Raw genomic sequence first — 12,678 nt, forward strand, 5'->3', positions numbered from 1 at the left:
CTTATATAATTTTGGAGATCCTAAGTCTATTAAAGTGAAATGCCTTCTTTTTTATTAAGTTATATATATTTTTTTTTTCTTTCTTTTTTTTTTTTTTTTTGTGAAACAGAGTCTCACTCTGTTGCCCCAGCTAGAGTGCAGTGGCATCATCATAGCTCACTGCAACCTCCAACTCCTGGGCTCAAATGATGCTCCTGCCTCAGCCTCCTGAGTAGCTGGGACTACAGGCACGTGCCACTACGCCTCACTAATTTTTATATTTTTAGTAGAGATGGGGTCTTGCTCTTGCTCAGGCTGGTCTCGAATTCCTGAGCTCAAGCAATCCTCTCACCTCAGGCTCCCAGAGTGCTAGGATTATAGGCTCAAGCCACCACGCCCAGCCTAAATTATTAATATATCTTAAATATGACAGTTCTTTACCTACATTTTCTTGCATTTGAATGAAATGCTAGGCTGATTTAAATACAGATATAAGCATTATAAAATAAACCATTATTATTTTTATAAAGTAGAGCTATAAACTTACTGTTCAAAATTTTGAAAAGAAAACATTGTTGATTTTACCTACCTATGTATTTTTAAAGAATATGGGGAATCTCATTAAGGCTTAAGTCACACTTTACATTAATTTTTCATGAACTTAATAATAGTGAGCGTATCTTGGATTTGCATATTACTACATAGAGAAGAATATGCCATTAAAAGTTTTTTTCAATTATCTCTTCTAGGGCAGATAATCATGGCTTTTGGAAAGGCATTTAACTTTGATGATTCTATTCATTGCACTATTTAATAAATAATTGTTACATAGTTTTCCTTTTTTATCACTTGCAACTTCTTGCCTGATATCTACATTGAATATCTCAGTTGCTACCTCCAGATTACTTCAGTTTCACACAGTTCTTCCCAAATGACCCCATGTGCCCTTGATTGGACTTAAAGTAGCACAGGAAACAATGCCTGTGTCTTAAGTTCCATGTAGATGCATAATATAACTGGCAGTAACTCCTCCTTACCAATTAAATAACAGATAGGCATGAATTTACTTGGAAAGACCTCTTTTTTCTCCACACACAAACAGCTAAAAAGATAGTATGTGGTTGACCATAGCAAAAGAGGTTAACCTATGGGGAAATTCTTTTATAAAGTCTTGACCTCACTTACAAGAAACCTGGTTTGTTTTTAAATGTTTTTTAGTGCAATTAGTGTACCTAAAATGAATTGCTACATGAAGCAAAACACCAGCAGGAGTTTCCCCACAAGGAAGTTAATCATTTTCCCAGGTCTGTAAAAAGCGCTGAATAAAAAAAGATATTTACCTGTGACATCTGATCTTAACCAATATGTCAGTGTTTTAGATAATTGGGAAATGTTTAGAATACTGCCTGTGGTGCTTTTCCTGATGGTCTGCAATTGATGTCTGTCAATCAAGTTGTCAAGAAGACACATGAGGAAGAAAATGACTTTAATTTTCCTAAAACATGTAAAATAACAAACAAGCCTATACATGCACACCAACTGAGCCATTTTCTCTAGTAAATATTTTGAGGTACCTATATTATGAAGCCTAGTGCTGTGAAAATTGAAGAGGTTTTTAGTATCACAATTTATATTTCATTTTCTTTCTTTCTTACTCCACAACATTTATTAAACTACAGGAAGAATATGAGACAAGGATTAAATTCAAAGGTAGAAATGTACTTTAACATGTAAATGCAAAAGACTGATTTCCTTCTAAATTGTTATATAATTTCCTAACATTCCTTTTAAGAAAAACTTTGAATTATGATCCTAAATCTAGGTTGTTAAAAAGAATAGACATTTTACATCCCAAAGCAAGAATATATCTAGAGGATTCTTACTTTCTCTGTGAGTATATCTAAACCTCTAGCTGTATATTTTTAATGCTTCCTAGCAACACAATGTTGTTTTCAAGGGTTACTTCAGGATAGTAATAATTAATTGTAAATTGAGAAACAGCTTTGATTCTTGAAAACTAGAAAAACCTGATGTTCCACAGTCATTTAAAGGTGAACAAAAAGTAATACAATGCAGCCTTACATTCTCAACTGAGTTGTAGTACTCAAAACATTTCATTCTTTCCAGAATGGATGAAGTAAAAATGAAGTCACCCTTACTATGAAAGTCAATCTTAATTGAGCATTTAAAAAATGTTTCTGTGTTTTTAGGCTTAAGTAGCGTTTATTTGTATTTTATATTATATAATCTAGAGATTCTTTTGACTAGCTATGCTTTTTCTTCACAAATCACTGCAATTACATGGCTGTGGAAACGAGAGATTGATAGGAATGATAAAGCTCAGGATGGATTGATTAGTTTAATATTTCTTTATACCTTAGTTCCTTATCTCAAAAATCCATTCTGAGATTTTTTTAAAAAATTTAACTGTCATTTTTTATTTCCTTCATTGGAAAAGAATATTTCAATTGTTATTTAGTAAACATTTTTCCCTTGCTTGTACCCACCTTGTACTATTTCTGACTCTTAGAATTGTATTCTTTTCTTGTGACATAATATCAGTAACATTATGTACCCTCCAATAACAATAAAAAACCTATTGAAATTTTGCTATTTTAAAATATATGGATTATCTGAACTGTTCAATATACCTTTTGTTTTTCCTTCCTTTGAAGGCGTACGATGGATTTGCCAGCATAGGAATTTCCCGGTTATTGGAACCTTCTGATATGGTTTTATTAGCAATTCCTGACAAACTGACTGTTATGACGTATCTCTATCAAATAAGGGCACATTTCAGTGGCCAAGAACTAAATGTTGTTCAGATAGAGGAAAACAGCAGTAAAAGCACATACAAAGTTGGAAACTATGAAACAGATACAAACAGTTCTGTTGATCAAGAAAAATTTTATGCAGAGCTTAGTGATCTGAAACGGGAGCCTGAACTGCAACAGCCTACCAGCGGAGCAGTAGACTTCTTATCACAGGATGACTCTGTATTTGTAAATGATAGTGGGGTTGGAGAGTCAGAGAGTGAGCATCAGACTCCTGATGACCACCTTAGTCCAAGCACAGCCTCCCCTTACTGTCGCAGGACTAAAAGTGACATAGAACCCCAAAAGTCTCAGCAGAGCTCTGGAAGGACTTCAGGATCCGATGACCCTGGAATGTGTTCCAATACAGATTCAACCCAAGCACAGGTTTTGTTAGGCAAGAAGAGACTATTGAAAGTTGAGACTTTAGAATTAAGCGACATGTACGGTAGTGATAAGAAAAAGGATATGTCTCCACCCTTTATTTGTGAGGACAAAGACGAGCAAAAGCGTCAGACTCTAGACATCAGTAGTAACTTGGAGAAAGAAAAATTAGAGAATTCCAGACTCTTAGAATGCAGATCAGATCCTGAATCACCTATCAAAAAACCAAGTTTATCTCCTACTTCTAAACTTGGATACTCATACAATAGAGATGCAGACCTTGCGAAGAAAAAACGCACTTCCCTGAGGCAGACAGAGTCTGATCCAGATGCTGATAGAACAACTTTAAATCATGCAGATCATTCTGCAAAAACAGTCCAGGTAAGTGAGTTAGAATGATGAATACATATATTTAGTAAATAGTTACTCTGTGTTTTGGTTTCTTTTTTGCGTTCATAGAACACAATAAGACCTTACGAATGATTAAAGATGAGGTATAATTTCCATTATAGAAAAACCTGAAATACACCTGCTCTGTATTTAAAGTTTATAATATAATATTTTAAGCCCACAAATAAATCCCAGTTCTCAACTTTTGTTTGTTTTTAAAGTCGTTATTTTTTTATTAAAATATATTAACAGCTAATGGATTTATTATGGCTATTTCTAAATGAAAAAAGTAAATATTTATAAATTTCTCAGTTTTAATTTCCCAAATGACAAATATCAATAAATATAACCCACATAAGCAAAAGTTCTTTGGGATCTTCAATAATTGATAAGCATATAAAGGGATTCTGAGACCAAAATATTTGGAGACCTCAGAATTACAGCATTTCTCCACAACTGTCCCTGGGATTTTCTTCCAAGTCATTAATACTCGCTTCTTTACTTTACCAGAAGGTGCCAAGATTTTCAGACAATAACCTGGAGTTATAATTCTTTTTCAAATAGTACTCAAGTGGTTGTTGACTGAAACATCAAGAAATTGTCATCAGAAATATTAAGCAATGTACAGGTAGACAACTATGTCTTGACTACCACCTGAATGACAGAAATTGTAAGATGCTATCACTTAAAGTTTTCAGAGATGTTGAGAAAAAATTTGCATCTTAGAATCAAAGAAATATAGTAGCTATCAAAGCAAGCTCCTGTTATCCTAATCAAATCTCAAATCAAAGGCCCTAAGTAGCTAAACCTGTCTGAAAGTTTTCAGGACAGCATAGTGTCCATACGTAGTAGATAAGCAATAAACATCTAGTGATTGACAGTTGCAAAATTTGATAAGCCCAAATTGTAATATCCAATACAGATTTTTCTTATAAAGCAGATTTTAAGGCAGATGTGTTTAGTTAAAGTTAGAAATTGATCAATGTTTAAAAATTAAAAATACTCTGGACTGGGAATCAGTAAACCTGTATTCTTATTTTGGCTCTGCCAATAATTAGCAGTATGACATGTTAACTAGCCATTTAAACTCTCTAAATCTTACCTTCGACATATTAAATGAAATAATCTTTAAGAGCCCTTTTAGATCTAAAACTCTATCATGCTGTGATTCTGTTCAGATGATTAAAGTGCTGTACTGGATGATAGAAGCAACATCTGTTTATAGCTCTATAGATGATTGCTCATTGGCCATATGTTTATTGGTCAGAATTTTGCTTTAGAGTGCTTTCAAGGGTTTTCTTAGCACTAGTTTGGCAAAAGTAATGTCTAAGAACAAAAATTGTAATATAGTTGCTGACATTGGCAGGTTTTTAAAATTGTATATAGCAGCTAAATTTTAGAAAATTAAAAATCTGTTTCTCTTTTGTACACTGTATTTCACTTCTCAGAGACACATCTTTTTATATTTTAACTTCTCTGAAATCAAGATACTACAATAGTATATCAGAGTTTAATTGGCAGTGTTCTTAGTAGTTCATAAAAGAATGGTGAATCTTATAATTAATAGCATTAAGTTAGAGGAAATTTGGTAACTTAATGTGGCTTTATAGAGTTAATAAAGTCATAATTGTGCCCATTTGAGTACCTAGGACACGTGATGACAGTTGTATGTCTTACATACATCGCTCTTAAACTTTACAACCCGTGACATAAGTGGTTGAGTCCTGTTTTATATATGAGAAATCTGGGGTTTACAGAGTTACCTAAGGTAGTATAATAAGTGTTAAATTTTGAATTCAAAACCAACCTTGTCTGACTGCAAAGTCTATGCTTCTGAACTTGATGCTCACAACATCTCTTCATTTTTGACCTTGATAGCACTAAAAAATAATCATGGCCCAGATGTAAGTCAGTTACTGAAGGGCAGTTTAGCAATGTTCATCAAACTCCTTAAATCTACTTGCAGGAATTTTTCCCAAGGAGATAAGCAGAATTGTATATAAAAATTTACCTATAAAGATATTCATAAAAACATCATTTATGTTAGTAAAAAAAATGTATACAACCTAAATTTTTGATGAAATAAGACAAGTTAACTAAAGTATGATGCATCTATACAACATAATGTTAGGTAGCCAGTTAAAAATCATATTTTCAAAAAAATATTTAAGGGCCGGGCGCAGTGGCTCACGCCTGTAATCCTAGCTCTCTGGGAGGCCAAGGTGGGCGGATTGTTTGAGCTCAGGAGTTCGAGACCTGCCTGAGCAAGAGCGAGACCCCGTCTCTACTAAAATTAGAAAGAAATTAATTGGACAACTAAAAATATATAGAAAAAATTAGCCGGGCATGGTGGCGCATGCCTGTAGTCCCAGCTACTTGGGAGGCTGAGGCAGGAGGATTGCTTGAGCCCAGGAGTTTGAGGTTGCTGTGAGCTAGGATGATGCCATGGCACTCTAGCCCAGGCAACACAGTGAGACTCTGTCCCAAAAAAAAAAAAAAAAAAAATTTAAGGCTATGAGAAAATGCTCACAATAGAATATTAAGTGAAAAAAGCAGGATTCTACAGTGATTATCTATGGGTGCCAGGATTACTAATTATTTTTCTTTTTACTTGTATGTATTTTCTAAAATCTCTATAATGAATATGAATCACATATCTAACCAGAAAAAGAATTTATGTTTATGTGCTCTTAAGGCCAAAGCACAGTTTTTCATTCTCTATGTAGCTAGTTGGAATCACTAAAGGACTACAGAATCATAGAATCCAGAGCTAGTGGGATCTTAAAGATGATCTACTCTAAGTCCCCTCATTTCAGAGATGAGGAAACTGAGAGATTACAAAAATAATAATAGTTAACGTTTATTCAGTGCTTATCATTCATGTGCCAGTGCTCAGTACATTACTCTTTTTTTTTTTTTCTTGGAGACAGAGTCTTGCTCTGTTGCCCAGGCTAGAGTGCAGTGGTGTGCATCATCATAGCTCACTGCCATCTCAAACCCCTGGCTCAAGCAATCCTCCTGCCTCAGCCTCCCAAGTAGCTGTTATTACAAGTGTGTGCCACCATGGCTGGCTAGTTTTTTTATTTTTTGTAGGGATGGGTACATCTCACTATGGTGCTCAGTCTGGTCTCAAACTCCTGAGCTCAAGTGATTCTCCCACTTCAGCCTCCCAAAGTCCTAGGATTACAGGTGCTAGCTACCATGCCCAACCCATTACTCTCATTATTTAATCTTTACACTAACCTTGTGAGAATTGGTCTATTTTTATCCTCATGTTATAAATGAGGAAACTGAGGCTTAGAGAGATTGAGTAACTTGCCCACAATTAAGTGATAAAACTGGTATTTGAACCCAGATCTGTCTGACTCCAAAGTTCTTAAACGTCATGTAATGGAACGCAGCGTAGTTTTTAAGGGACCTGCTCAGTGTTACATTGTTTGTTATTGGTGGAAGAGAGATTAACAGCCTGACTTCTTGACTGAAAATGCAGTGGTCATCTAATTAATTTTACCTGTTTTTGAGACATTGTTGATATTGTAACCAGTTGGAATGCAATGACCAATTCTATTACGTTCTATCAACATGAACTTAGAATCTATCATTATCACTTACACATTTTATCGGTGTCTATTAAGTTAAGAATTTTTGTTTAATCCTCTTAAAATCTTGAGTGATAAAAATGTTCCAGAATTAGATAGTTGATAGTTCATGATCTTGTGACTATATTAAAAACCACTGAATTGCATACTTTAAGAAAAATCTTTTTTTAAGATTACAGATAAAAGCTTTTAAAAATAGTTATAAAATATAAAGATCACAAAGAAACCCAAAAATGCTGTACTAATCTTCAAAAGAAAGGTAGTTTCACATAACACCGAATAAAGTAATAAGTTTACTATTAATATTTTCTTTTCCATGACTGTAAGTGCTACTTATGATTGAATCAAAGCTATACAATGAAAGGGAAGTAACAGAAATTAAGTATGAAAGTAATAGCAATTACTCTGATTGGTTATTTTAGTAGGGGAAAGAAAGGAATTCGGACTATAAGGAGTAGGGATATTTGTGTTTTGGGTTAATGAATTTAAGAACTGATTTATATTTTTGACCAATAATTGGTTCTCCAAAATTACATTGTAAAATTACGGATTAATCAGGAGAATACTTTTCCAATTCTGATATGGTTAATTGTGTTGTTGCCAGGACAGTGCACAATGGAGAAAGCGAGTTTTACTTTTTTTTTTTTTTTTTTTTTAAAAAATATGATATTTGAATTTTCTATCAACGCTGTCAAGAATTTAAAGGATGATTGCCATAGATATTTAATATCTATCAATATACAAATTTGGAAGACACATTGTTATCAATTCTATAAGACTATAAAAATAAAACTGAACTTTTAAAAATGTTTTTGATTGTCAAATTATATTTTTGAGCAAATATGGAGAATATATATAACACATGGACCTTATACCTTATGAGAGTATGTTCTAATAAAATTGCAATTAAATTTAATCCAGTTTTAGACAGTAAAGATATATTTTCTTTATGTCAAGATTTATGTATTCATTTCAGTTTCTAGTCAACATTAATATTCGCTGTAGGTAATCTTATGATGCTACAATCCTATTCCTGACCTCTATTACTTCAATAGATTGTCTAACCATTACTTAGTTTACAAATGTAGATTAGATGTTCTCGCTCTTTTTGTTTTTTGTTTTTTCTGGCTTCTAATTCTGTGTCTTTGCTTTTAGCATCGAATGTTATCTAGACAAGAAGAACTTAAAGAAAGAGCAAGAGTTCTGCTTGAGCAAGCAAGAAGAGATGCAGCTTTAAAGGCAGGGAATAAGCAGAACACCATTGCAGCCACACCGCTCTGCAACAGGCAGCTAAGTGATGTGAGGAACATTGGTTAAAAAAACCCATGTTGTTCATTGTAATCATGGAGTTGAGGGGAATAATTTGCTTGTGTTTGTACTAAATTATTTTTCCACACACTTTGTGCATTGTGGGTACTTGGTATATTACACACTTGTAGGAGCATTGTCATTATTCCTACATAGCGGTATTAGCTATGTGGAAAGGTGAGATCCTGGAATATAATTTCCACATATACATGAATAATCTGTTTTTTGATAGTTGACATTTTGTAACTGTACTTGTTTAAGATTGTATTTTGTATATGGAAGTTAATTTTATTGGAAATATTAGAATATCGTAATAATGCCTATCATTTACTGAATACTTATGAAGTATTTCAGGAACAATAATTTTTATTTTACTTCATAAAGATAGTCAAACTACTCTCCAGATGAAAATACTGAGCCCAATAAGTAAGATAACTTGTACGAGATTGTAGAGTCAGTAAATAGTGAATTCAGGATTTGAACTTGAGTCTCATATGGTGCCATCCCTGTATTAAACTACATTTTTATACATGTGTTTGTGTAGTGCTTCACAGATAATAATGAACATACAATAAGAGAAGCCCTTGAATTTAGGGGAACATGAACCTCTTCCTGAATCTGAAAACTCTAATAATTCTGCCCTACCTCTGAACTCACATATATATAAAACTGCATGTTCTTTCTGAGGTTTTGTAGATACCCAGTTTAATGACCTTTAACCTTGAGTGCTTTCACATAGATTTTCTCATTTACTCATTGTCACAATTATGTGAAGTAGGTATTATCATCTCCATTTTACAGATGAGAAAACTGACACACCAATAAATTAATGAATTGCCCATGGTCACCCAACTAGTAAGAGCCAGGAATTGAATGAACCTGGACAGTTTGACTTCAGAGATTATATTCTTAAAGCATTGTCTTATATCTCTTCTTGTTTACTTTTCTGACATTCTTGTGATGTAAGACTACATTTTATTGTAGACATGATGAAAATGAGTTAGGAAAAGGTGTTTAAATTTACCTAGGGTCACAAACAATGGTAACCTAAACTTAGAATTCAAGTACCTTGACTCTTAAGGCTGTTTGTTCTTTCATTCAGTTTATTTGTTTATTAGTTCACCTTTTCAACAAATATTTTCAGTCATCTCTTCTGTACAAAGTATCAGTAATTTAAACTTTTTATTTCCCAAATAAAACTTAAATTTTAGCTAAAGTATGTTAGTGTGAATTCAGCATCAGAAATTAATTACTAAAATATCTTTTATCCCAAGTCTGTGACATCTTATTATATCTGCAAAGTCTGTAACTTGGATTTTAAGATAAGTAATGCTGGTAAGGGTTTATTAAGTTAGATACTCTTTTACCGTGCTGGTAGCATGTAACTTACCAGACCTTTCTGGAAAGCAATTAGACTTCTTCAAGCAATGCTCATTCCTTTTACCCAACAATTCCACTAACCAAGATCGATATGCAGATTTTCATCACAATGTTATTTATAGCAGCAGAAATTTTTAAATGACCTAAATTCTCAAAAACTGGGGAATAATTAAAAAGGCATGTACTTATTATGTAGCCATTAAATATTATTTACTCAATAATGTTTTGAAAGAATATTTTAAGGACACAGGAAAGTGCTTACAATGTCATTGTATACAAAATGAAAGATATGAAATGGTATATGCCATATGAACTCCATTTTGAAATAATGTTGACTGTGTTTTTATGTATGCATTAAGAAGGGCAGGAAGGAAAAATCATTGAAACATTAACAGTATTTATCCCCAAAGGGCAGGACAACAAATGGCTTAGAGGGTTTTTTCCCCTTAATTCTTTCTATCTTAAAAATATGGCTTGTTAAGATAAATATTTTAAACTAGGGAAATTTTTGGTGTCCAAGAAAGATATTTTTAGCAAATTGTTTTCTTAGCATACCCAAATAAATTTGACTAAAGCAGTTTCATTTAAACTAGGGTTGTATTTCAGTATCTCTAAGATGTGTGGGTGTGTGTTTTAAGGAGAGAGACATAGAAGGAACTCATTACTTTTATGGTTGATAATACTAGTTATGACTAAGTGTAGAATAAATGGCTAATTCACAGTCCTGTTCACATTGAGAAGACATGAAATTCTTGATGACCAGTGTTTGAAACTGATAAATAATAATTCTATCTCACAAAATATCTCATTCTTTCTTTGACTACTAATGATACAATTTGGTGGTTAGTTGTCTTGGACTCAAGTATTTGTAGTTGGTTTTTTCCCCAGAAAGAGCAGCTCCCTGTGTGACAGCTAGCTTGCTACATGCCAGCTTGGTCAGTTTGTTACATTTTTCTCACACTTACCCAAAGATGTACCCTATTGCTTATGAAACTGCTTTGAACAATCCCAAAGATATTTTCATCCCCTTCCTCTTTCAGGTTATTTATTGCTATGTAAAAACCATTGCAAAACTTATTGTCATAAAACAACAATTTTATTATGCTCATGGATTCTGTGAGTTAGGCATTTGGATAAGACACAGTGGTAGTGGCTTGTTTCTGCTCCACAATGTCTGGGGCTGGCTTTCAGCTAGGACCTCTGCTGAACTATCAGTTGAAACACCTACACATGGCCTCTCCATATGGTCTAATTCTCTGGTTTGGGCTTCCTCACAACATGGTGGCTAGCTTCCAAGAGCAAGTATCCAAGAGAATAAGGCAGAAATGTGTGGCATTTTTATGGTCTAGCTTTTTTTTTTAAAACAAAATAACTTCAACTTTATTGTGAGAAAGGATGATCAGTGGCCATGCTCAGTTATGAACATAGATGCAAAAATTCTAAACAAAACATTAACAAATTCAACCCAGCAATATATGAAAAGGTTAACTTAACATGGTCAATTTGGATTTATTCTGGGCATGCAAGATTGTTTAATATTTTTAAAAATCAAGCAATGTAGTTTACATACGAAAGAAGAAAAGTCAAGCAGTAATTTCAATAGATACAGAAAAATGTTTGAAAAAATATCAACATCTATTCATGGTCCAAAGGGGGGAAAAACAGTATGTAGTCTAGGGATAGAAAGGAACTTTATTAATCTGATAAAAATGTATCTATAAAAAGGCTACAGCAAACATTCTTAATTATGAAACACTGAAAGCTTTCCATTTGTGACAGATTAAAATACAGGGAAGTTCGTTATCACTTATATTCAACATCACAATGGAGACCCTAACTAAGATAAGAAAAAGAAATAAAAGGTATAAGGTATGAAATCTTGGGCAGAGGAAGTTAGTGTTCTCCTGTCCCAAGTCAGTTACAGATGAGATTACTTTTGCCACTTTGGGACTTAAGGCTCCATGTATCATTCGTTTGTTGCTATTCTTGAATACTACATTATGATACCTTTCTTTGTTGTTATGATATATATACACTAAATCCTTACACACACCTGCTTTTCCAATATCCTGGTTCTCTGATTAGAGTTCAGTTCCCAACTCTGCCTTGAATCACACCATTCTATTAAACATTCCCTCTTATAATTAGTATAGCTTTAGGCTGCAAACCTGGGAAGCACTTTCTAAGACACTGAAAATAACTCTTGGTAATCTTATCAGGTGGATCCTTATGTACAGACTCTACTTAAGTTATCCTCAGGAAAGATTTGAGCTATAATTTCTTTTAAAGGACAACTCACAAACAGATACCATAAACCTTTTAATTTTTATAAATTTTTGGCAGAACTACTATTGCATGTTTTAATGAGTACTTGGTACAAGTACATATTGCCTTTTAAGTCTTTTTTTAGGGAAGTCATTTACATGATTTATTTGTATTTTTGTGCCTTTAGATACTTCTTTAACCCATTTCAGGTTTTCTCTGAAATTATTTTTCTGTAGGAGACAGATTTCATTGCCCTGGATCTCTGTGATTTATGTTTCTTTTCTTCCTATTCCTTTTGTTCTATGAAGATTTTCAAATGTTGCATTTTAATAATGTAAGTTTTAAGTGTTCATTGTTTTCCACATGAACTTAAAATCATTTTTTTCAAAGTACGACTCAGGACTTTGGCAGCTTCAGCAATCTAGCCATTATATAACCCAAAGGAGCTGTCTTAAGTTATATAATACATATAAACACAAACTACAAGAAAAATGTAATTTTTTAGAGAAAATATCTCCTTTTTAATTATTTTTTATTACCCAATTCTCCCATGCCCTTTT

The 12,678-nt window shown here is 33.2% G+C and overlaps 1 protein-coding gene across 3 annotated transcripts in view; it reads left to right on the plus strand.

Moving 5' to 3' along the window:
- EHBP1 (EH domain binding protein 1) overlaps positions 1 to 12,678 on the plus strand; it is a 345,442-nt gene that overhangs the window by 252,229 nt on the left and 80,535 nt on the right. For all 3 annotated transcript variants that reach the window (XM_012639212.1, XM_012639213.1, XM_012639210.1), the window contains exons 13-14: positions 2,655 to 3,557; positions 8,321 to 8,464. In XM_012639212.1, the coding sequence (XP_012494666.1) occupies positions 2,655 to 3,557; positions 8,321 to 8,464 (1,047 nt within the window). The remainder of the gene's footprint in view (positions 1 to 2,654; positions 3,558 to 8,320; positions 8,465 to 12,678) is intronic.

The sequence above is a fragment of the Propithecus coquereli genome, unplaced genomic scaffold (genome assembly GCF_000956105.1).
Source record: "Propithecus coquereli isolate 6110/MARCELLA unplaced genomic scaffold, Pcoq_1.0 Scaffold138, whole genome shotgun sequence".
Lineage (NCBI taxonomy): Eukaryota > Metazoa > Chordata > Mammalia > Primates > Indriidae > Propithecus > Propithecus coquereli.